We start from the raw sequence: 27,242 nt of genomic DNA, 5'->3' as shown, positions 1-27,242 counted from the left end.
AGGGGTTAAAAAAACAAACCGGAGAGTGCTTACCTGAATCCCGGCGGTCCGGCGTCTTCATACTCACCTGCTGAAGATGGCCGCCGGGGTCTGCTCCCTCCGTGGACCGCAGCTCTTCTGTGCGGTCCATTGCCGATTCCAGCCTCCTGATTGGCTGGAATCGGCCCGTGACGGGGCGGAGCTACACGGAGCCGGCATTCTGCACGAGCGGCCCCATTGAAGACAGCAGAAGACCCGGACTGCGCAAGCGCGGCTAATTTGGCCATCGGAGGCCGAAAATTAGTCGGCACCATGGAGACGAGGACGCCAGCAACGGAGCAGGTAAATATAAAACTTTTGATAACTTCTGTATGGCTCATAATTAATGCACAATGTACATTACAAAGTGCATTAATATGGCCATACAGAAGTGTATAGACCCACTTGCTGCCACGGGACAACCCCTTTAACATTGAATAATAACACTTTGTACCCCTCTTACACTGTCACCAAAGAAATCATCTGGGGAGCATTGACTCCTGGCCACCGTTTGCACAACCAACTCCACCCTTTATGTACATCTGCTCTTTGTAAAAACATGTAGCACATTGTAATATCATGATTGGCTCTTATTTAATTCTATAATTTATTGAAGCTATTTTCAAATGTTGTATACACAAAAAGTTACTTATTTTTACTAACTCGTTATTTATTCTTACAGGTACGAGAGGTTACAAATAAAATAATTCATACATCAAATAAAGCTGTTCAAGATGACAGTTCATACTCCCACATTATAATCGAATGGGGTCAATACATAGATCATGACTTGGCTTTTACTCCACAAAGTATTAACAAAGTGAAAAGTATGTGGGGCTCAGACTGTCACTGTACCAATGAGAAGCAGAAGTCATGTTTTCCTATAAAGGTAAGTTCTTTTGCATTACAGTTTACAGGTATAAAGTAGTGCTCAATAATCCTATAATGAACTCTCCATTTAAAGTACAGTATATGGTGATTCATCACCAGATGTTCCTTCTGAAACTTGCAACTGGTGTTGAATGAACCCAACCAGTAGAACTCTGCTGAAAGTTCGGTTTGACATGAACTCAAACCAAGCTTTTGGCAAGGTTCTACCTAAAAAAGGATTTTACTGGTTTGGTTTGCTCAACACTAGTCCTGAACACCAATGTTGAGTTCTAAGGCTAAAGCTTGTATGGCTCCTAGTCAGTGTTATAGGTGTATTGGTACAATTCCGTTTCGATTCAAACTAATTTGTAAGGAGGACCGGCCGAGGCAAAGTTTTCAAATGTTCGCTCATCAGTACTTCCAACATTAAATTTTTTTGGTTATATATTTGCTGTACTTTACTGGTTTCTAATCTGTGACTGAAGGCTGTCAGAGTACACTGGGAGTTTTAGCCTTGCAACAGCTGGAGAGCCACAAGTTGGAGTCCTCTATAAAACAAGGGTTCTTCAGGCTCTTGGTCCCATAGCAAAATTCTTGTTTTCCAAAGATCCCATAGAAGTTGTGTATTCTGTCTCTGTGGTACTTTATCAATGTACTTGGGTGGGTTAAACTTGAGGAAGGTAGTGAGTGACCTGTTCAGTCTGGTGTTTTTTTTTGTTGCAGTGGAATTTAGAGCATGGGCTTTGAAGGTGATCTGTTGCTAGTGATACATAGGTTAATGCTTATTGTAGTGAGTGAGTTTAAGTGTGTCTAGGGGAGGTAGTGTATGGTTATGAGCCAGCAAGCCTGGCCTCACAGAAAGCCAGGGGGTGACCTAGGATGTATCACAGAGGGTTATAAAGCAGATCCTTAATGAAGTGGTTGAGAATAGAGATGAGCGAGTGTACTCGTCCAAGCTTGATACTCGTTCGAGTATTAGGGTGTTCGAGATGCTCGTTACTCGAGACGAGCACCATGTGGTGCTCGACTCCATTACATTTCGTTCACTGAGAAATTTGCGCGCTTTTCTGGCCAATAGAAACACAGGGAAGGCATAACATCTTCCTCCTGTGACATTCCAGCCCTATCCCACCCCCCTGCAGTGAGTGGCTGGGGAGATCAGATGACACCCAAGTATTTAAATCTGCCCCGCCCGCGGCTCGCCACAGATGCATGCTGACAGAGATCAGGGAAAGTGCTGTCTTGCTGTAGCTGCTATAGGGAGAGTGTTAGGTGTTATATTCATCTTCAAGAACCCCAACGGTCCTTCTTAGGGCCACATCTGACCGTGTGCAGTACTGTTGAGGCTGCTTTTAGCAGTGTTGCACAATTTTTTTTTTTTGTATATCGGGCGTGCAGACCATAGCGTCCGCAGTCTGCAGTCATTTTACAGAGTATAGGGGCAGTACTGGTGAGGCAGGGAAAGAGGTATACTGGCTATATAGGCAGTGGGCTTTTTCCCAAAATGTGTAAAAATATACTATATTTGGCCTGCCTGTCACTGTCTTCAGTTTACTGCGTCTCTGCTGGGGGGAGTAGTCGCTGATTAATACCCAGCCTTGCGCATAATTGTTTCCTGGCTCTGCTGTGCGTTCCATAAGCAAAGTCAGCCTCCAACAGGGAAATCGAAATACAGTGTCTATCAGAGGCAGTGGGCTTTTTCCCAAAAAGTTTAAAAATATACTATATTTGGCCTGCCTGTCACTGTCTTCAGTTTACTGCGTCTCTGCTGGGGGGAGTAGTCGGTGATTAATACCCAGCCTTGCGCATAATTGTTTCCTGGCTCTGCTGTGCGTTCCGTAAGCTCAGTCAGCCTCCAACCACAGGCCAATAAGCGGCACATTTAATTACAGCGTTCTGTTTCTGCTCTTCTCGTAATACACCATGCTGAGGCGTAGGGGTAGGCCTAGAGGACGTGGACGGGGGCGAGGACGCGGAGGCCCAAGTCAGGGTGTGGGCACAGGCCAAGCTCCTGATCCAGGTGTATTGCAGCCGACTGCTGCGGGATTAGGAGAGAGGCAAGTTTCTGGGGTCCCCAGATTCATCTCACAATTAATGGGTCCACGCGGTAGACCTTTATTAGAAACTGAGCAGTGTGAGCAGGTCCTGTCGTGGATGGCAGAAAGTGCATCCAGCAATCTATCAACCACCCAGTCTTCGACGCCGTCCACAGCTGCAACTCAGAATCCTCTGGCTGCTGCTCCTCCTTCCTCCCAGCCTCCTCACTCCATGAAAATGACACATTCTGAGGAGCAGGCAGACTCGCAGGAACTGTTCTCGGGCCCCTGCCGAGATTGGGCAGCAATGGTTCCTCTCCCACCAGAGGAGTTTATCGTGATCGATGCCCAACCTTTGGAAAGTTCCCGGGGTCCGGGGGATGAGGCTGGGGACTTCCGGCAACTGTCTCAAGAGCTTTCAGTGGGTGAGGAGGACGATGACGATGAGACATAGTTGTCTAATAGAGATGAGCGAACGTACTCGTTTCGAGTACTTACGCACCCGAGTACCGCCATTTTCGAGTACTTCAGTACTCGGGTGAAAAGATTCGGGGGGCGCCGGGGGGCGGGGAGAGGCGTGGCGGTGCGGGGGGTAGCAGCGGGGAACAGGGGGGAGCCCTCTCTCTCTCCCTCTCCCCCCCCCACTCCCCACTGCTACCCCCCGTGCCGCCACGGCGCCCCCCGAATTTTTTCGCCCGAGTACGGAAGTACTCGGAAATCGCGGTATTCGGGCGAAAAAGGGGCGTGGCCGAGCACGTTCGTTCATCTCTATTGTCTATCAGTCAGGTAGTAGTAAGGGCAGTAAGTCCGAGGGAGGAGCGCACAGAGGATTCGGAGGAAGAGCAGCAGGACGATGAGGTGACTGACCCCGCCTGGTTTGCTACGCCTACTGAGGACAGGTCTTCAGAGGGGGAGGCAAGTGCAGCAGCAGGGCAGGTTGGAAGAGGCAGTGCGGTGGCCAGGGGTAGAGGCAGGGCCAGACCGAATAATCCACCAACTGTTTCCCAAAGCGCCCCCTCGCGCCATGCCACCCTGCAGAGGCCGAGGTGCTCAAAGGTCTGGCAGTTTTTCACTGAGAGTGCAGACGACCGACGAACTGTGGTGTGCAAGGTTTGTCGCGCCAAGATCAGCCGGGGAGCCACCACCACCAGCATGCGCAGGCATATGATGGCCAAGCACCCCACAAGGTGGGACGAAGGCCATTTACCGCCTTCGGTTTGCACCACTGCCTCTCCCCCTGTGCCCCAACCTGCCACTGAGATCCAACCCCCTCTCAGGACACAGGCATGACCGTCTCCCGGCCTGCACCCACACGCTCACCTCCGCTGTCCTCGGCCCCATCCAGCAATGTCTCTCAGCGCAGCGTCCAGCCGTCGCTAGCGCAACTGTTTGAGCGCAAGCGCAAGTACGCCACCACGCACCCACACGCTCAAGCGTTAAACGTGCACATAGCCAAATTGATCAGCCAGGAGATGCTGCCATATAGGCTTGTGGAAACGGAGGCTTTCAAAAACATGATGGCGGCAGTGGCCCTGCGCTACTCGGTTCCCAGTCGCCACTACTTTTCCCGATGTGCCGTCCCAGCCCTGCACGACCCCGTCTCCCGCAACATTGTACGCACCCTCACCAACGCGGTTACTGGCAAGGTCCACTTAACAACGGACACGTGGACAAGCACAGGCGGGCAAGGCCACTATATCTCCCTGACGGCACATTGGGTGAATTTAGTGGAGGCTGGGACTGAGTCAGAGCCTGGGACCGCTCACGTCCTACCCACCCCCAGAATTGCGGGCCCCAGCTCGTTGCTGGTATCTGCGGCGGTGTATGCTTCCTCCACTAAACCACCCTCCTCCTCCTATGCAACCTCTGTCTCGCAATCAAGATGTGTCAGCAGCAGCACGTCGCCAGCAGTCGGTGTCGCGTGGCGTGGCAGCACAGCGGTGGGCAAGCGTCAGCAGGCCGTGCTGAAACTACTCAGCTTAGGAGAGAAGAGGCACACGGCCCACGAACTGCTGCAGGGTCTGACAGAGCAGACCGACCGCTGGCTTTCGCCGCTGAGCCTCCAACCGGGCATGGTCGTGTGTGACCACAGCCGTAACCTGGTGGCAGCTCTGCAGCTCAGCAGCCTCACGCACGTGCCATGCCTGGCCCACGTCTTTAATTTGGTGGTTCAGCAGTTTCTGAAAAGCTACCCACGCTTGTCAGACCTGCTCGGAAAGGTGCGCCGGGTCAGCGCACATTTCCGCAAGTCCAAGATGGACGCTGCCAGACTGCGAATCCTGCAACATCGGTTTAATCTGCCAGTGCACCGACTGCTGTGCGACGTGCCCACACGGTGGAACTCTACGCTCCACATGTTGGCCAGGCTCTATGAGCAGCGTAGAGCTATAGTGGAATACCAACTCCAACATGGGCGGCGTAGTGGGAGTCAGCCTCCTCAATTCTTTACAGAAGAGTGGGCCTGGTTGGCAGACACCAGTGAGGACAACCATGTGTTGCGTACAGGTACCCTGGCACACATGGCTGACTTCATGTTAGGATGCCTTTCTCGTGACCCTCGCGTTACACGCATTCTGGCCACTACGGATTACTGGGTGTACACACTGCTCGACCCACGGTATAAGGAGAAACTTTCAACTCTCATACCCGAAGAGGAAATGGGTTCGAGCGTGATGCTATACCACAGGACCCTGGCGGACAAACTGATGGTAAAATTCCCATCCGACAGCGCTAGTGGCAGAGGGCGCAGTTCCGAGGGCCAGGTAGCAGGGGAGGCGCGGAGATCAGGTAGCATGTAAAGCGCAGGCAGGGGAACACTCTCCAAGGCCTTTGACAGCTTTATGGCTCCCCAGCAAGACTGTGTCACCGCTCCCCAGTCAAGGCTGAGTCGGCGGGAGCACTGTAAAAGGATGGTGAGGGAGTACGTAGCCGATTGCACGACCGTCCTCCGTGACGCCTCTGCTCCCTACAACTACTGGGTGTCGAAGCTGGACATGTGGCCTAAACTCGCCCTGTATGCCCTGGAGGTGCTTGCTTGTCCTGCGGCTAGCGTCTTGTCAGAGAGGGTGTTTAGTGCGGCTGGGGGAATCATCACAGATAAGCGTACCCGCCTGTCAACTGACAGTGCCGACAGGCTTACACTCATAAAGATGAACAAAGCCTGGATTTCCCCAGACTTCTCTTCTCCACCAGCGGACAGCAGCAGTACCTAAACAATACGTAGGCTGCACCCGCGGATGGAAGCATCGTTCTCTATCACCATAAAAAACGGGGACCTTTTAGCTTCATCAATCTGTGTATTATATTCATCCTCCTCCTCCTGCTCCTCCTCCTGAAACCTCACGTAATCACACCGAACGGGCAATTTTTCTTAGGCCCACAAGGCTCAGTCATATTCCTTTTGTAAACAATGTTTATACGTTTCAATTCTCATTAAAGCGTTGAAACTTTCACCTGAACCAATTTTTATTTTAACTGGGCTGCCTCCAGGCCTAGTTATAAATTAAGCCACAGTAACCAAAGCGATTAATGGGTTTCACCTGCCCTCTTGTTGGGCATGGACAATTTTTCTGAGGTACATTTGTACTGTTGGTACACCAATTTTCTGGGGCCCTCGCCTACAGTGTAATCCTAGTAATTTTTATGGGCTTCGCCTGCACTCATGGTACAGCATGGTGTGTGGGGTTGGCCTACACTTTTGCTACATAAATGTAACTGGGGCCTTGTCTATACTGCAACTACTGAAATGTGAAAGAGACTGTTATCTCCCTAAACTGCTGCAACGGGAATGTTACTGTGGCCTGCCTTGACTGCTACTACTACTGAAATGGAACTAATACTGTGCTCCCCCTATACTGCTGCTTCGGAATTGTTACTGGGGCCTGTCTTAAATGCTACTATTACTGAAATGGAACTAAGACTGCGCTCCCCCTATACTGCTGCTTCGGAATTGTTACTGGGGCCTGTCTTGAGTGCTACTATTACTGAAATGGAACTAAGACTGCGCTCCCCCTATACTGCTGCTTCGGAATTGTTACTGGGGCCTGTCTTGAGTGCTACTATTACTGAAATGGAACTAAGACTGTGCTCCCCCTATACTGCTGCTTCGGAATTGTTACTGGGGCCTGTCTTGAGTGCTACTATTACTGAAATGGAACTAAGACTGTGCTCCCCCTATACTGCTGCTTCGGAATTGTTACTGGGGCCTGTCTGGACTGCTACTACTACTGAAATGGAACTAATATGTGCTCCCCCTATAATGCTGCTAGTGATATGCTACTGGGGCCTGTCCCTAATGCTACCGCTGAAATGTTACTAATTCTGGGCTCTGCCTATACCGCTGCTAATGCTATGTCACTGGGGTGTTGAAACGAAGGCTTCCCAAAGACATGATGGCGGCAAGGCCATTTCCCACCAACGCGGTTACTGTTAAGGTGCATATAGCCACGGACACGTGGAGAGGACACGTAGTGCCTCAAAAACATCCCCCTCCTCCTCCAACAATGAAAACATTCTTGGCAAATACCTTTGCATTGGTCCGTCTGGTGGCAGTCCAAGAATTTCACCTTTAAAGACGCAACAAGAGTGCCCCCCCATCCATCCCCACACCGCGGCCCACTTAATCCTGGCCACATTCCGAAAACCAACCAAAGAAAACCGCGCTACTAGGTTCACAGTCCCCACCACATTCCCACCAATGCGGTTACTGTTAAGGTACATATTACCAGTCTGACTGGGGCATGCACTGTGGGCCGAAGCCCACCTGTATTATATCTGACGTTAGCTCTACTGAGCAGGGCACTGCAATGGGATACATTTATGTACCGCCGGTGGGTTCCAGGGAGCCACCCATGCTTTGGGTCCACACAGACTTCACATTAGGGATTTGTACCTGCCTGTGTCTATGTATTAAAAACCCCGGTCAGACTGGGGCATGCAGTGTGGGCCGAAGCCCACCTGCATTTTATCTGACGTTACCTCAGCTGTGCTGGGCAATGCAATGGGATTTGAAGTCAATGGGCGACTCGAGCATTTTTGTATATCGTCGATGCTCGCTAAGGTTTTCATTTGTGAAAATGGCTTCCTGGGACCCACCCATGCTGGAGTTGTACCTGCCTGTGTCTACTTATAAAGAACCCCGGTCGGACTGGGGCATGCAGTGTGGGCCAAAGCCCAGCTGTATTTAATCTGACATTAGCTCTACTATCAGGGGCACTGCATTGGGACGAACTACAGGATCAATACAGCGCTAATGAGACGTGCACAGCTACGCTAGCATTGGAGTCCGCTGTAGGTACACGATTGCTGAGGGTTTGTGCAGAGGCCTATGTCCTGGGTGCAGTGAAAGTCCGCTTCCAGCCTAGGATTGCTGAATCTGTGGGCTGAGGCCTATGCCGTGGGCGCGGTGCAAGTCTGCAATGCTTGGCCGCTCAGATCAATTTTTGGTTCATGTCTTGGGTTTCCTAGGACCCACCTATGCTGTTGGTGCAAACTTAGTTCCCATTGCGGTGTTTGACCTGTCTGGCACAAAGGCACTGACAGACTTGGGTAGGGGGCAGAGTGCTGACGGCTTTCCCCTTGCAGTGTGGATTGAGCTATGCGACACCTTGACAGAATGAATACTGTGTGGCACATGGATTCCCCATTGCTATGCCCACGTTTGCAGCTCCTGACGGAGGTGGCACAGGATTGGAGTTCTCATTGCTTCTGTACAGCATTGTGGGCTATCGCCCCGCCCCTTTTAAAGAGGGTCGCTGCCTGGCCCTGCCAACCCTCTGCAGTGTGTGCCTCCAGTTCCTCCTCATGGCAGACGCACTTATAAATAGACATGAGGGTGGTGTGGCTATGAGGCCAGCGTGTGGCATGAGGGCAGCTGAAGGCTGCGCAGGGACACTTTGGTGTGCGCTGTGGACACTGGGTCGTGCGGGGGGGGGGGGGGTTGGGCAGCATGTAACCCAGGAGAAGTGGCAGCGGAGTGTCATGCAGGCAGTGATTGTGCTTGGTTGGAGGTAGTGTGGTGCTTAGCTAAGGTATGCCTTGCTAATGAGGGTTTTTCAGAAGTAAAAATTGTTGGGAGGGGGGGGGGCACTCTTGCCGCTATTGTGGCTTAATAGTGGGACCTGGGAACTTGAGATGCAGCCCAACATGTAGCCCCTCGCCGGCCCTATCCGTTTCTGTGTCGATCCCATCACTTTCTTGAATTTCCCAGATTTTCACAAATGAAAACCTTAGCGAGCATCGGCGATATACAAAAATGCTCAAGTCGCCCATTGACTTCAATGGGGTTCGTTACTCGAAACGAACCCTTGAGCATCGCGGAAAGTTTGACTCGAGTAACGAGCACCCGAGCATTTTGGTGCTCGCTCATCTCTAGTTGAGAAGTAACTAAACTTTCAAAAAACTTGAGACATGTCAGAAGTTTTGATCGGTGGGGTCTGGGTGCTGAGATCCCCAACGATCGTTAAAATGAAGGGATAGAACAGTTCATTTCAGCTCTGTGTCCAATCGGCTGTTTTTTTGCTCTCCTCCAATCAGTGTATGGGCTTAATAGAAAGTCTATTAGTCTGTACACTGCTCAGCAATTACAATCTTTTGTTTTCGGAATTGTTATAGAATCTTAGAATGGTAGAGTTGAAAATGCAAAAAGACACACTGCCAGTCAGGAAAAAAAACTGCGCTCCTGGATTATGTTCAGTAGTTACCAAAATGATATAAACAAAGCACCAGATTGACACTTACTCTGAAGGAGGGGGGTATGACAAGCAGAAGCCCCCTCCTGAGAATGTCGACTCTGGGTTTACCAGAGGAGGTTTTGGTCCAAGCACTCTGGATAAGTTACTATAGGTCCTTTATTCATAATAAACAAGCAGTACAATCATAAAGGCAACGTGTTTCAATCCTTTTGAGGCACTTTTCTCAAGCCAATATAGGCTTTGTTATGAATAAAGGACCTACTGAAAAGATCAGTTGATGTTACATCTACTTTTTGAGAGAAAACAGATACAAAATAGGAATTTAAAAGTTTGGCCTTCTCAACATCATTCTTAACCATTCACCATTTTCATCTTGTAAGCATCAAATAGCATCTTTGACTTTTCTTTTGCCATTGACATACCCCAAAGGCCTTTTTCATTGCTTTTGGCCTCTGTTGCGAGCCTCAATTCATTATTAGATCTACCTTTTCTGACACCAGCCCTACAGTTTCTGCAGACTGCATTATATATTCCTCTTTAGATATTCCCCCCTCTTGCCATTTGATAAACATGTTTTTCTTCCTGTTTAACATGTGTGCAAGATCTGCATTCATCCATGCTGGTCTTTTTAAAAGCTTCCCATTCTTCCTTCTTTTAGAAAATGTTAATGATTGTGCTTTAAGAATCTCATTTTGCAATATTCCTCAACCATCTAGGACATTTCTGTCCTTAAAAACATCCAGCCATTGGATTTTTCCTATCCTCTTTCTGTGTTCATTAAATTCTGCCTTTCTGAAATTCAACCTTGAGGTCTGAGGTCTTTTCAGGTCTTCCTCCTATTTTTATCTACAATTCAAGGATAGCATGATCACTGCCTTCTAAGGTCCTAGCCACTCTTACTTTCTCAACCATTTCCTCCCTGTTAGTAAGAAATAGGTTTGAGATAGCAGATCCCTTTGTTTTCTTTTTTACCTTTTTGAAGATAAAGTTGTGAGCAAAAGCAGAAGAATTTGTTGGATCCATTACTTTTACCTGAGAGAGATTCCCAACAAAAGTCTGGATAGGTAAAATCTCCCATGATCACTGTCATGCTTTTTAGAGAGCTTGGCCATCTGATGTAGAAAGAGTTCATCCATATCTTCTGCTTGTTCAGATGGCCTGTATAATTAATGCCTACAATGGTGTCCTTTCTGTTGTTCTCTCCTTGTATTCTTACCCAAACAGTTTCTACAGAACTCCCATGCTCTGAAGATTGAATCTCTGTGGAGATGAATGTTTCCCTAACATACAACACAACACCTCCTCACCTTTTTTTAGGCCTGTTTCTTAAAAAATAAGTTACATCCTTCAAACCTTGTATTCCAATCATGTGTATCATTCCACCAAGTTTCCGTGATACCTATGACATCATATATTTTTTTGTGTGTTAGGAGCTTCAGCTCTCCTTGCTTGTTTCCCATGCCCCGAGCATTTGTGTAGAAACATTTTAGTTTGTGATTAGTGTCTCTTGCTCCTCTAATTTCCTTCAGAATTTTTTGTCTTTGTTCTTTCTTTCCACTCCCAATAGCAAGGTTCTCAAATGTATTAATTACTTGTATATTTTTACCTGGCCTTTCACTTCCCTTCCCATATTGTTCTAGTTTAAAGTTCTCCTAATGAATGAAGCAAGGCGCCAACCAAGTATATGCTTACCTGTTTTTGTAAGGTATAACCTATCTCTAGCAAGCAATCAATCGTATAGGCAATTCCGTCCATGGTCTTGAATTCCAAATCTTTACTAATGCCACAATTGACGTAGCCAGTTGTTAACCTTGTTAGAATCTTGTTACATTTTCTTATTCCATGCCATCCACTGGGAAGATGGATGAGAAGACCACCTGTGCTCCTAGTTCCTTCACCATCTTTCCAAAGGCTTGAAGATAGTTGCAAGGTCCTTTTTTGCAGAGTCATTTGTCCCTCAATGTATTAGTAGGAATGGGTGGTGTTTTGTAGGACTAAAGAGTCTTGACAGCCTATCAGACACATCTTTGATTTGTGCACCTGGAAGACAGCACACCTGTCTTGAGGTGTCAGGTCTGCAAACAGTGGCCTCTATTCCACTCAATAGGGAATCCCCACAACCACCTCTCTCCTTTTCTTCTTCACAACAGCACTTCTTTTTCTCCATTCAAGAGGACTCTGTGTGCTTACTACACAGTTCTTTGAGGGTAGAGTAATTTCTTGCTGTACCTCTTTCTCCCCCCCTCTGTTCTTTGGGGGTAGAGTCATTTCGCTCTGTACCTCTGTCTCCACTGCTCTGTTCTTTATGGGTAGAGTCATTTCTTGCTGTACCTCTTTCTCTTTCTGTTTAAAAACCTGGTACTGTTTCCTGAGCAGTATGGGTGCTGGCTGACTCTTGATCCTCCTGCTTCTTTGGGTCACATGCTTCCATTCCTCTACTTCTGCAGGTATACTGGACATTTCTTTTCCTTCAAATTTTGAAGACTTTCTTCTGCTCTGTCAAGAAAGTCCTCACCTTCCTTAATAGGTTTCAATGTAGCTATTCTCTTCTGAAGAGAGACCTTTACGCACCTTTCCTCCAGTAGAGACACAAGCTTGCATTTCTGGCAGGTGAAGTTTGGCTTTTCCTATGGCTCTTCTCCTTTTCCATATTGTCCAATGAGGTCCACTTCCAAACTTCTAAAAGTCAAGAATTGTAGTGAAGTTACTATTGATTGTAGTGAAAATTCTTTGCTCTACCCAGAATGCACAAGGAATATGTAAATGAACTTCCTGCAGCTCAAATCTGTGGTCTGGTGATGTGACTGTGTTACTCATTGGCCAGTTTTGTCTGGCAAGCGTCTGGTAGGATCATTTGTATGAATGATGCCATACATGACTGATTGTCCACATTGTGACAGGTCAACGTTTACTGTTTATGGCCAGCTTTAGACCGGCGAAAACCATTAATGGACGACTAATATACATTTCCATTTTCTTTACCTTTCCAAACATGATACTTTTTCTACAAACTAAAGTATCACAAAGACTTGAAAACTAGAGCTGCATAAATCTGTGTCTCAGTGGTCTCTAGTTTTTTACTTATTTTCTGTCAGTTTGTCAGAAGGGTTCGATAATAAGGGGTTACTTACTAGGAATATCATACATTGGAAAAAAATATTCTCCCAGCAGTTCAGTGCAACCATGAAGTTGTCATATAAATCAATGTAATTATATACAGTTCTTCACTTGGGCATACAGTTTTATTTTTTAACGACTTACAGAATAAAAGAAAGGCTCATTATATTTTCATCATGCAGGAAGATATTTTTCAGTTAAAACAAAAAAATATTATGCAATAGCTTATTATCATGATTTTCTAAATTTTCTACTGAAAATGTCAGAAGTGGACAAAGAAAAAATACCTGGATATATTTTGTTGAAAGATAAATATGCAATAGATTCCATTTTGGATGCATTCAAAATTGACGGACACTGCAGAAAAAGCTCTTGGTCTACCTAGATTGTTCTCTATTCACCCTAGTCAGTGCAGATAGAGAAATTAAACAAGACAGCTGAAGTCTTATTGTTGGGTCAAATGAATATGTAGAGTCATATAAAAAATGAGGACCCCCCCCCCCCCATGTGTTTTATGGGAACTTCATTATTGGATCTTCATTTAAACAGTATACAGGATGTAGTCAAAAAGACTTATCCAGCGCTATATCTAAATACTGGTGAGCTATATTGGAATAGAAATAGTGTACTTGAATAGGAAGGCATGGATTCGCTACACGATAGTCTATAAGTCCCCGGGCGCCCCAGAACATGAGTTTCAATTTTGTTTTATGACCCCTGTAAGAGATAAAGAGTAAAACCCAATTGCAATGTTGAAAAGTAGCATGTGAGAAGCAGAAATCCTCTTGCCTTGTCTCTCGAAGTGCCGTGGGATTACTACTATGGCTGAAGTAAAGAAAGTGTACTTGAAATTGCCTCCTTCTGTTACGATACATGCATTAAGCCATCGTCAGACCTGTGTTCATTTCAGGGATTCTCAACGTAGATCGGTACCTGATTTTCCTGCAGAGAGTGGATGACTTCCTTGATGATCTGTCCCTGTCATAGTAGAAGGAGGACATTCCGAGTACGCTTTCCATACTTCAGTCATAGCAGCGGTCCAACGGGACTTAGAGAAACACAGAAAATGGATTTCTGCGTCTCACGTGCTACTCTTCAACTGTGCAATTGGGTCTTGCTCTCTTTTACTTACAGGGGCCACAACACAAAATTGAAATCCATGTTCCTGGGCCCCCATGGATCAGTGCGACATACCGTAATTTTTCACATCACTGTATTTGGAACTGAAGCAGGAAAACTTTGTGACCAGATCTAGGGTATTAAAGAGAAATGTAAGAAGGATTTCATGTATTCAATTTTACCAATTTATGTTCTGAAGCTGAAACTTTTTGTACCCTACCCACACATCTCAAAAAGTGAGCAGAGGCTGGTAAAAAGGGATCATGACCACCATGGCTCAAGAGATTCACCATATAGCTAGAGATCCACCAAATTTATTAAGAGGCATGCTTTTCTAAATACATTTGGCGCAATTCACTCCAGTATATTCTGGGTCACAATTATTACTGGTGTTGCACTGGATTTCTGGCATAAGTTGAGCCAAGTTTTAGCAAATTCCAATAAGAGTCAGGTCACCTGGAGAGATCAGACACAGCCAACATGGCAAGCATGGAGAGATCCAGAGTGCAGAAGATCCACAAATGAAACAGAAGAAAGCGGCCCAGCACAGGAATGTCTCACCAGTAAAACTTCATAATTATTAAGAATTAGTAGAAATGTATATGTATACATGTTAACTAATTGTAAATAAATATGTTTTACTGTCAAGTGCTGAAACACTTTTGTTGTGCCTGGATCAACTAGTAATACAGGTCTTTTCAGATTTGTCAGAGACTTTGAGATTGAATACAGTAAAATACAGGGGATTACATGAACTAAATAGCTAGACTCATCCAAACCGGGCCGGTCTATCAACCGGAGCACCCGTCCTGAGAAGGGCGACCCCACTACAGAACAGAGATCGAAATTAGTCTGAGATAGTTAGACAACAAATGCACTACATACCATAGCTAAGATGCTAGAAAACCCTTAGTACTTAACAGACAAAAATCCCTATTAGAGAACACTATGATCCCTGACGTCTACCCTAAGCTACCTCTGGCACTGCAAAGCCAAGTACACCAACAGTATAACCAGTGCCTTTAAGACTAAGGGGCCAGTTTACATCTCTTAAAACTATACCTGATAGGCTGTCTGTCTTTGACAACAACACAGCCAGCCTATCAGCGCTGACACCAGAGGGACATGTTACTTCGTTGGTGCCCAGGGCTGAATGACGCAGCACAATCACCACCATGTCATGTGGTCCAGGGTGCCATGCTGATGTCACCCCGGACCCAAGAGGAAACCTGAAAGTCATAACACATTGATATTATGGCAATTTTCTTCTGCTTCATTTTAGTTTTATGATGGCATATATCAGCATAGCACTTACTCCAAAAAGGGACCTCTCAAACTGGGATTTTTTGAATATTCCAGGTGTATATACAGATAATTATATGTTATAACAAGTACTGCAACGGACTCATGCACAGTGCGACTAAGTGTTCATTCGCAAGGGCACCGCAAAAAACAATTACAGGATTTGAAATATTACTGCTGATACTCATTTCCTTACATGCTATATATTTTACTATTCATTATACTGGAAATACTTACCATGTGCTTATTGTTTGTTTGGTCCAATCTTTTTTTTATGTTGTTTTATTTCACTTTATTTTATCATATTAAACTATTATGGTTGTTTGTACCATGCAATTTACTTTAACATTTTCTTTTTATAATTCATTTTATGGAACCAGGTAGCCTTGAGGGTCAGATTTTTTTAACATAAATTTGTAGATATTAATTAGTTTTCTTTCCACTTTATTATAATTCCCCTGCTGGTAGGCAAAGTGAAAAAAGGAAATTAAAAAATTTGGAATGAGATACAAAAAAGGGAATAAATGCATATTTATAAATATTGGGGAAATTACATTTTATTTTTATTTTTATTTCTTCCTCATACTTTAAGTTTTTTTAAACTCATTTCCTTTTTAAGGCTTTTGTGACAATAAGTGAGACAGCGGCTAATTAACTACACAGAGACCTTTGTAACTGCTAATTTAGAAAATTAGTTTGGGTTGATAAATTAGACAAAAAGGTGTGGGTCTCCATCACAGATGAATAGAAGATGTCAACAAGATCATGACTCATTAAGTGTCTATCTAGAAATAATGTGCTTATTCTAAGGGATTCGGGCAGGGAAGTTGACTGCATCTTGGTTAAGAGACCAAGGCATTACAATAGTCTCACTAAGGAGCTTCATAATGCAATCATTTGATTGCTTTTATAAGGTTTTGGTATACCCAGTATTGCGGCACTATGGAATAGTATGCTTTTTATTTATGCGTATAGAAGATGCTGCACTAATGCAGTTTTGCAGGAAGAACAGTACTGTGCAAAAGTTTTAGGCAGGTGTGGGAAAAATGCTGCAAAGTAAGGGCTTATTTAGACGACCGTATATCGGCTCGGTTTTCACATTGAGCCAATATACAGTGTCCTTGTCTGCAGGGGGGGGGGGGATGGAAGAGCCAGGAGCAGGAACTGAGCTCCCGTCCCTTCCCCACCCCTCGCCACTATTTCCAATGGGAGGGACGGGATGGGGCGGAGCTAAGCTACGGGACTTAGCTCTGCCCCCATATCGCCCCCTCCTATTGCAAATAGTGGCAAGGGGCAGAAGCTCAGTTCCTGCTCCTGGCTCTTCCATCGTTTGAGAAGCCCTGTTGAAATAAATACCTTCAAAACAGCATGAATTCTTCTAGGTACACTTGTACAAAGTCTGTGATTTTGCAAGATTATAGTCAGTGTACGATTAACCAGTTATACTAAACAGTTGATAATGATAGTCATTAACTGAAAACACAAACAGCTAAAAACTGGGTGAGGTGCAGACACAAAAGTGAGGCTGTGGAAGATAGTTTCATGTATTAGGTCACACACCATGGCACGACTAAACATCGCAACAAGACACAAGGTAGTTATACTGCATCAGCAAGTTGTTTCCCCAGGCAAAAATTACAACGCAGACTAGGGTTTAAAGATGTGCAGTTCAAGTTCTATTGAAGGAGAACAAAGAAACCGGCAATGTACGCAGAGATTGGCAGGAAACTTGAAGGAAACTTAGTGCAGCAGATAAAAGACAAATCATGCTTACTTCTTTCGAAATCATATGTCCATCAGTGCCATCAGCTCAGAAACCAGTAGAACCCAAGTCAACCCATCTACTGTCCGGGCAGTTTGTGTGGCCAGAAGCAGTCTTCTTGGAAGAACTATGGCCAAAAAAACATACAAATTCAAAATACCAGCTCAGGTGGCAGATGTTTCTGTTTTCAAAAACCCATATTGTTACGTCCAATGGGTGCACCATGCCTTAGCACGGACACACTAGTTTCGAAACCAGAAATACTGCGCAAATGCACACACGGAACAATAAAGGGAGAGTGAACTGCAAACTGGGAACAGGACTCACGGACAAACATAAATCATGACTGAACTGACAACTAAAACACGCACCATACATACCTGCACACATAACCAAATGAAATAGCTATAAAAGTATGAGGTATTAGTTTGTATTTTGGCCAAGATACTTAAGCCCGTGAGCCCACTTCAAGGGTCTTTGTTCTCTCATGGGTCCCTACTCTAACAATATAACTAATCCCAGAAAACCTGCCTGCAAGCTAGGTGATTGTTTCGATAGGAACGGCCCTACGCTGGAACCTAAGGACCTAACTAGCCCAGAGATGGTAAGCGATCCAAAACAGAACAAGACACAGTTCACACCAACACACCAGGGATTGCAATTAACACAGAACAGAGCTGTTCATACCTAATGTCTAGCCACCTGCACAGACCCAACAGAACACATCACTGTTCACACACATGTGCAGCCACCTGCACAGACACACACTGCACATTATGCATGAAAGCAAACCCTAGAGTAAAGGGATACCAGTTTCCTCTTCCAGAGGGATGGGTATAAATATGCAACAGACCACTGGAGAATGGCTGGCTGGAGAAATTCACTCCCAGCTATCACAATTATTCCACACCAGTGAAGGTGTGCTCCTGGAAACCTGTAGAAGTACAGGTCCCAGAAGAACAATCTAACACATTCCTTTGATGTAGAATCAAGGCCAAGCTACTAGAGATGAGCGAGCATACTCATTAAGGACAAATACTCGAGCGCAAAGATTTGGGTGCTGACGGGGGTGAGTGGTGGGTTGCTGGAGTGAGCAGGGGGGAGCGGGGGGTAGGGGAGAGAGAGAGATCCACCCCGTTCACCCCTGCTCTCCCCGGCCGCCCCCCGCCGGCACCCGAATCTTTGCGGACGAGCAGGCAGATACTCAAAAAGGACGATACTCGCCCGAGTATTTGTCCTTAATGAGTATGCTCGCTCATCTCTACAAGCAACTCAACTATGCACATAAAAATAGGAACTGGGTGCAGAAAAATGGTAGCAGGTGCTGTGGACTGATGAGTCAAAATGTGAAATATCTGGCTGTAAGAGAAGGCAGTATGTTCACCAAAGGGCTGGAGAGGAAAAATGAGTGTCTGCAGACAACAGTGAAGCATGATAGTGAGTACTTGCAAGTTTGAGGCTGAATTTCAAAAAAGGAGTTGGAGATTTGGCCAGGATTAATTGTGTCCTCAATGCCGAGAAACAGAGAAAGATACTTATTAGAGATGAGCGAGCGTACTCGTCCGAGCTTGATACTCGTTCGAGTATTAGGGTGTTCGAGATGCTCGTTACTCGAGACGAGCACCACGCGATGTTCGAGTTACTTTCACTTTCATCTCTGAGACGTTAGCACGCTTTTCTGGACAATAGAAAGACAGGGAAGGCATTACAACTTCCTCCTGTGATGTTCCAGCCCTATGCCACCCCCCTGCAGTGAGTGGCTGGCGAGATCAGGTGTCACCCGAGTATTAAAATCTGCCCGCCCGCGGCTCGCCACAGATGCATTCTGACAGAGATCAGGGACAGTGCTGCTGATGCCGGAGCTGGCGTTAGGAGTTATTTTAGGCTTCAAGAACCCCAACGGTCCTTCTTAGGCCATAGTCAGAAATCGCAGATCGCACCTATCTGCGATCTGCGATTCCTGTTCTCTTCTCTATATGCGCTCAATGGGGCCGGCGGCAGCAGCGCCGACCCATTGAGAACATATAGAAGACAAATCATTCTTCTCTGCCACAGCTGTAACAGCTGTGGCAGAGAAGAACGATGTTTGCCCATTGAATTCAATGGAGCCGGCAATACAGCAGGTTCCACTGAAAGCAATGGGCTGCCGGCGTGCGCGGGATGAATTGTCGGGAAGGGCTTAAATATAGAAGCCCTTCCCTGCAATTCATCCAGGCTGAGCCAATCAGGGGGCAGGTCTGACTCACACCCCCTTCACACCCACTGTAGGCCGCGCTGAACTCCGTCTGGCAGGACAAGGTAAGTATATATATATTTTTTATTTTTACACATTTCTGGATGAATTGCAGGGAAGGGCTTCTATATTTAAGCCCTTCCCGACAATTCATCCCGCGCACGCCGGCAGGCCATTGCTTTCAGTGGAACCGGCTATAAGCATGTAACCCAGGAGAAGTGGCAGCGGAGTGTCATGCAGGCAGTGATTGTGCTTTGTTGGAGGTAGTGTGGTGCTTAGCAAAGGTATGTATTGCTAATGAGGGTTTTTCAGAAGTAAAAATTGTTGGGAGGGGGGGGGGGCACTCTTGCCGCTATTGAGGCTTAATAGTGGGACCTGGGAACTTGAGATGCAGCCCAACATGTAGCCCCTCGCCTGCCCTATCCGTTGCTGTGTCGTTCCCATCACTTTCTTGAATTGCCCAGATTTTCACAAATGAAAACCTTAGCGAGCATTGGCGATATACAAAAATGCTCGGGTCGCCCATTGACTTCAATGGGGTTCGTTACTCGAAACGAACCCTCGAGCATCGCGATAATTTCGTCCCGAGTAACGAGCACCCGAGCATTTTGGTGCTCGCTCATCTCTAATACTTATCCATTATGTAATATCATCAGGTAGGTGTCTGATTGGCTCCAAATTTATTCTGCAGCAGGACAACCCCAAACATCCAGCCAGCTCATTAACAACTATCTTCAGTGTATAGAAGTACAAGGAGTCTTGAAAGTGATGATATAGCCTCACAGAGCCCTCCAGTCTGTGAATTCCTTCTAAAACTGTATGCAATTGTACCTTGAAGAATTGATGCTGTTTTGAAGACAAAGGGCAATTACTCCAAATAATGATGAGATTTAGTTTTCTCTTTTGTTCATTCACTTTGCATTTTGTTAACTGACAAAAATAAACTATTAACCCTTCTATTTCTAAAAACATTCTTACCTTGCAAAATTGTTTCCACGCCTGTCTAAAATTTTACACAGTACTGTAGGTCTGTAATTTGTTTAATGCCCTTATTTATCTATATGTCTGCATATATTAGTAGGCTCATTCCATTTAAAGAGGGTATTTTTGAAAAAAAAAATCTAAATATATTTATGTTAATATTTTTTGATGATTTATGTTTTTATGACTCTTAGAGAATATTTTGCTATTCTCAAACATTTATTCTAACAAAATCGTATCTAATACTGCACTCAAACTCGACCGTGCAAGTTTCCACGTATTTCCACATGTTTTGACAGATTGAAGAGAAACATTTATTCATTCTGCATTTCAGTATAGAAGTGAATAGATGTTTTTAACTAACACATGTGACCAAAAATAAGCCAGTGAGGCAATGTAACTTATTATATGTGTTATATTATGTAATTTTTAGTAGAATTAATAGCCCACCAACTAGATGTCCGCTCTATTACCAAGAAAGTGTAATTAATCGTTCTGTTAGTTAATGGTCGTTATCATTTACAACAAAAGTTCTTAACTTAAGTCTTATATTGCAGTTACCTGTTACTGAATAAAATATCTAAAAAGAAAAGATTATTCTTATTTTTAGTAAGTTTACATTTAAACACGTCCTGTCGGTTACCTGTACGTCCTGTCTGTTACCATATGAAAAAATAATTCAGGGGTGTTCATAACTAACAGATCAGAACATGTACAAAACAGACAATCTTTTAAGAGTATACTGAAAATAATGTGAAAGAGTCTTGATTATATATTAACTAGGAGAACAGAAATTGTGCTATTCATTTGCATGTCCTGTCTGTTACTAAAAGTCACATGTCATTATTGATAGAAAGTTGATAGAAAGTTAGGAGGTAGGTATGACATAGATACATTTGTCACAGTGCATAGTTTAACTACCTATAGCTATTTTTAAAGTTTCGGAGAAATATATTTTTTTAAAAAAGGGAAAAAATGTGTGTGTGCGTGTCCTGTCCGTTACCATGGAATGCACCAGTATATTATGCTTGTAAAGAAGACTATTGAGGTTTTTAGGCAGAGAAAATGCTCTCAGAAATGAGAAAGAGCGCAACCTCTGGCTCAGCGCTAAGGTACGTTCATACCCACTGCAAATGCCCAGTAGCTCCAAGTTATACCTCTTTATTTGCAAATACAGGTTTTATATGCAGCTAAGACTCTAGTACACATGTGTCGAACTCAATGCCCGCGGGCCAAATCCAGCCCGCCATATCTCTCTATGTGACCTGCAATGAGATCCAGATGCAGAAAAAACAGCTCTCCCTTTCCCAAAAAGACGCAGCCAGTGCTTGGCAGAGGAGGCAGCGTCATCTTGGATTCTGAGCTCCAGCGCACACTTTTGCACCACTCTGTTCAGCAACTCACAGGTGGTGGCACAGCTCTGACCCCCTACCTGAGCACCTTAGCCACCTCCAAGTTAGAAAGCTCAGTGCTAAAGAGTTGGAAGGGGAGAAACACATTAGGCCTCCTTTATACGAGCATATTTGCACACATTTTTGCACACTCAAAATTTGGTTTTGTTTTCACTAGCGGTATTCTCGCTCGTTAATAGTACAGGTGAGAAAAGATAGGACTTGCCCTATGTTTCCTGCATGTAGTTAAAGGGCTTTTGTGGTCAAAAATACTATTGATGACCTATCATCAGTATAGGTCATCAATAGTTGATCGTCTGGGGTCTTCCACTTGGAACCCTGACCGATTAGCTGTGCGGGCGCAAGCTCTCATTGAATTCAATGAGAGCTGTGCCTGAATTTACCAACGCCAGCCACTACATGGTAGGTCGGCGTGGAGGCTTTCGCTCCAACCTCTGTTATTGCGGCTCTGACAGCTTGCTTCTGCACAGCTGATCGGTCGGGGCCCGAGCGGCAGACCCCAGACGATCAACTATTGATGACCTATCCTGATGATAGTTCATCCATAGGATTTTTCACCAGAAAACCCCTTTAATATTATGTATGAGAAAGATAGGGCAGGACCTACCTACACACAATTTTCTCTCCACCTTGAGCAGAATAGCACAAAGTTTGAAAGATAAAAGAATGTGCAACTATACTCCACAGCGGCTAACGTAGTTGCACTTACACCGGTGTGAAGAAGCTCTAAGGGCATCTTCAGATGGGTGTGTGTGCAACTACGCTCGCCGCTATAGAGTGCAGTTGCGCATTAAAGAGCTTTTTTGAAGTATTCAAGTTCCACGCTAGTGTGCCCGAGTTTGAAAAGAAAAAGTGGGAAGTTAGTCCTATCTTTTCTCACCTGTACTAATAATGGGCGAGAATCCCGCTAGTGAAATCAATGGTTTTATTTTGTCCCATTATGCAGCCATAATTATCACTGCCGGAAAACGGGACAAGATCACGCCCTGTTTATGCCCTAATGCTGATGAAAATGAAGTTTGACACTCCTTCTCTAGTATGCGTGGTGGGTTTGTGGTGTAGGAAATTCACTTTCAGTTCTTGTACTGAAATATATTATTTGATAATGATTGTCAAATGTCAGCCTAAATTTTGGTGGCGCCAAATCCTGGTATGCATGTCAAGCAGACATTAGGTGACCAAAGCAGCCAATTATAGGCCGCAGTGTCACCTAAACTCCTGGCATCATGGCGCCCAGGATGTGAGCACTGTTACCAGGAGTTTGAATGGCGATGCTGCAGCCTAAGATTGCATTGATCACCTGAGTTCTGCTGGACATACATACCGCAAGTGAGAGCTGGAGCTGCTTAGCTGTTTCCTGGGGGGCTTAAGAGAGGTTAGTATTGGCTCTTTTTTATTTTATGCCATGCCCAGTTATTGGATTTTTTTTCTAAGGGGAAAAGCCCTTTGATCAGTTTGTATTCAGTGGTCATAGTAGTGTTTATGATGTGGCCTTGTATGAAGGTGTCATTATTAATACTGGTCTTCGTATAGTGCTTGTTATTCACTAGCATTATAAAGGTATTGTAATTACTGTATGGTGGTAATATTATTATTTTTCGGGCGGGAGACAACATATGTGTTGGCGCTTGTTCTCCTGATCTTTTTAGACCCTAGCAACATTCCTGGTTCCATCTGAGAACAGACAATGTCAAATAGGAAGGACAGACTGGTAAACAAAATGGAAAGGAAAATGGAAAAAACAAATAGACTCACCTGGTGTGACGGATTTATCCACTTGGGGCAGACCACAAAATCCCACAAGGCCATAATTTATATGGACATATGTCATATCTTGATAAGCAGACCTGATGAAGAAAAACTGATTTTTTTTCCAGAATCTATGACCCCCAAAATACCCCCAAAAAGTTCTAACATCTCAGTCACCAAAAATTGTGTTCCCCAGTGTAAGCAATACTGGTGTAATTAATCAGGAGAACCACATCCAAGGGACATCCACATGGGAAGGCACTAGGCATAATCCAAAAGATCCAAATAGTTCTGGCAGCAAAGGGCAGCCAATAACCAAAGAAAAAAGATTGCAAACCAACGCTCATGGTTGTGCCACAGTTAATAATACATACCATTAAAAGGTACTAAGCCACTTACTTTCCAGGTAGGATAATGTAACATCAGCTCCCTTTACTTTAATCCAGGATCACTGATTAGTAAATTTAATATCTTATCTTGGGCCCAGATCAAGGGCAGACTTGACAAATGGAATTCCAAGCTTATGTTTTATTATGGCTACATAAGAGCCAAACGCAACGTGTTTCGGAGGAAACATAAGGATTTTTTTCCCCCAAATGGGCTAATCGGCTTCTGCCTCATTTGTTTTTTTTTTCCTTCCTCTGGATCAACAAAGGGGGGGGGGGGGGGTTGGAAACAGGCTGAAGTAGATGGACATTGTCTCCCTTCAGCCTAGCATACTATGTATGTTACTATGTTACTAACTATACAAAGAAAAAACTCCTTTCTCAGGCAATTAAAACCCTTACACACATCTCTTATAAACAGAGTTCTGGTTATTGGCAGCCATCTGACAAAACCTTTCGTTTGATCATAAAAAAGGAACAGAATGCAGCCCTGTCATGTTTCTCGAAAGCAATATGCTTTATTGATGATAGCTGTCAATAGGACTTCTCATCTTGTATTGTTGCTTAGATAGCACTCAAGACTAACATGAAAAATGTGAAATAGTTTCGATATAATAACATATACATTTTATCTCTGGGTATCTTACTAATAGCCTAAAGACAAGATCGTAATTACTAATTAGCAGCACAATTACTATCGTTAATACTCAGGTCGGCTGGTAGATAAATAAGCTTCACCTACACTAAAACGGCAGCTTTACAGCAATATGGAAGAAGGAACTTTACAAATAACTGGAAATTTACAAGATCAGTTTTCAGACATCTAGGAGACTTTCAAAGTTTATCACCGGGGAACGGATCTGTAACTATTATATTATTAGATGTTTCCTCTGAAATTTGGATGCTCTCGCTTTCTGGATACTATTCTCTAACAGATGGTAGATAGTTTACCTCTGGTCTCCCAGGGATTAGACACTTTACTACGTTAATGAGATGAGTGAATAAGGGGTCTTTAGAGATGATGTTATAATCATTACTGAGTTTTATGTTCCTCCTGACTATTTAGAACAATTCTTTAAAACCACCACCCAACATCAAGGCTCACATTATATTTTCATCCAAATTTAATGTACTTGTCATAAATTTCACAGAAAACTTTCCTGCTTGTTAAACTTATCCTATTATGCATATTCTTATTACTAGATGGAAACAGAAAAATAGTAACGACATTATACAACATTACATCATGTAGGTTTGTTATTAATCAAAGGAGTAACTTGAGTGTTCTAGGCATGGTGCTGAAGATTTACGTGGGCCCTTGACCTAGTCAACAAGGACGTCATCTACCAACGTTCTAATGATGGCATTCCATATAGAATCTCTGTGCATCCTTCTGCAAATAGATTCAATGGTTACAGTCATCCTACAAGACGTCATCAGGGGTTAACTATAAAGGGTGAAGAGGTTTGAGTCTCACCAGGACCTTGGAACCTAAGTGTCAAAGAAGTGGTTTATCTGTCCCATATGAGAAGACCAGAAGGTACACATTATTCCTCTGTGTGCCATCAATATATGGTATGAGATTGCTACGGAAGGGAAAAACTTGAGTGGAGTGACCCTGATGTGGTGCCTAAGGGCTTATAAGGTTATAGTAAAGTCATGAAGGTAACAGTTAAGGAGGTGCTGCCCAGCCAGATGATTGCCCTGCTGGAAGTGGGCATTACAGGCGCAACCTTCCGATCAAAGCAACAAGCTGCAAGAAGATAGATCCAACTTCTTGGTTTATTGTGTGAATCTGCTGCTTCGAAATGTGTTTTAACGCTGGTTGACACAATCCAAAGAGAAGTAATATTTCTCTTCTTGCATCCTGTTTGGTTTGCTGGAAGGTTGCACCGCACACTAGTTTGTATCTCATCAATGTAAATATGTAATGATTGGATTTGTACTTCAGGTCTTCATATACTAGCATCTGTCTTATTCGTATGCTGCCACATGATTATATTAGCACAAGAGGCCTGTCTCTCAACTGCTCCCATCCAATCCTAATACATGGAGTTCTCTCGGCAATGCTTGACTGAGAGCGGATAGGACTTTTTTACCATGCCTTTCCAATATGTAATTTGCAGGAGTAGACAAAATATATAGCCTCTCATAACACAGGTACTGAACATATTCATCAATTTCAGGACTGACAAGCTTCTTGTTTTCTTTGTTTCTAGACAATATTAGCATGAGGCAAAATAGAAATGTGTAATATTTAATCCCTGGAACAGACCATCAATATTGGGGGTCCCACTCTCAGCATCCCCTCTAATCATCTAACTGAAAGGGGCCATGGTGCTCTGGCAAATACCTCATTCCCTTCATTATATACTAAGCACAGCACCATACATTTGGTAGTGGCTGTGCTAGGTACTGCAGCTCAGTCCCATTCACTTAAATGGGGCTGTGGTGAGCTGCAATACCAGGCTTCACTCTCTTTTATCTTACTTCTCTCTTCTTCTGTTGAGCCAGACAATAGTAAAGGTCCATAACGTTTGTTGCGGCTGTTCCAACACAGGTAGCAGTATACCAGACAGACCATAGAATTCTAAAAATTATACTTTTTTTATTGGAACTGACTAACTGAAAAGAAGGAAAATACTGCAATATAGGAAACAGTACAAGCACCAATAAGCAATTACAGCATGGTAAATAATTCCAAATTAGCGTCTAGCTTAGTCTAATAACAGTAGTTGTATGCGTACAATCTCTCACACTTAGAATTAGAGAATTATACAATTAACCACTCCTTGGAGAACAGATCAACTGAACTTTACCAAAGTCTAATAATATTGCAAATTAGAGTGTAATGCTCACAGTACATAGACAATGGAATGTGCTCCGCAATGGGCGGAATCCAAAGAAGGTTTTAACAGATCTCTAATGCAGCTGTCTTGCTGCCCCAGGCTAGTTTTGGTTGATATTTACAGTCCCAACACCCAGTGTGATACATGAGGCCGATGTAATGACATTTGTTCTGTATCACTAACAGCAGGTCTACTAAGCCTAAGTAGGCACACTGTCTGTTGTTTCCTGAGGCCTCCATCACTTACGGTACAGATGCAGGAGTACTCCTGGTTCTGATCCAGCTGTCCTGTACCCACATCGAGGCTCCCTCAGTTTTCCTTCAGTCATCTGGCTCTTTCTCTTGTCCCTGCAGATGATTGCTTTCTAGCAGAAACTTCTCCCTCCCTTCCTGTAGTCTTTAAGTGGCCTGCAGATAGTTGCACCTGTTACACACTCACTGTTCTTCTGTGCTTTTCTGCTTGTTATCACACCCAGCATTCAGCTAGCCCATGCAGCAGAGTATTTTTCTTCATTGGATGCACTTTCCCTCTGTGCACTTTGCAGTCGTTGCAGCGCCATTTCTCCCTTCCTGGGTCCCACTCTGTCACCGGCTGCACTCCATTCTGCACAACCAGCTCTTCTATTTGTAGTGCAGCAATTAATTTCCTTTTATCAGCCTGAAAGTTCTTCTGGTCAAGTTCAAATTGTCACACAATTGTCGCACGCAATCGATCAG

The 27,242-nt window shown here is 44.4% G+C and overlaps 1 protein-coding gene across 1 annotated transcript in view; it reads left to right on the top strand.

Annotated features, from left to right (window-relative positions):
• The window catches only part of TPO (thyroid peroxidase), a 202,933-nt gene that overhangs the window by 42,515 nt on the left and 133,176 nt on the right, over window positions 1-27,242 (top strand). Inside the window, exon 3 of the mRNA XM_066596549.1 lies at window positions 701-935. Within this exon, the coding sequence (XP_066452646.1) occupies window positions 701-935 (235 nt within the window). The remainder of the gene's footprint in view (window positions 1-700; window positions 936-27,242) is intronic.

This window comes from Eleutherodactylus coqui, chromosome 1 (assembly GCF_035609145.1).
Source record: "Eleutherodactylus coqui strain aEleCoq1 chromosome 1, aEleCoq1.hap1, whole genome shotgun sequence".
Lineage (NCBI taxonomy): Eukaryota > Metazoa > Chordata > Amphibia > Anura > Eleutherodactylidae > Eleutherodactylus > Eleutherodactylus coqui.
The sequence above is the reverse complement of the archived record's forward strand: the minus strand, read 5'-3'. Positions and strand labels throughout refer to the sequence as shown.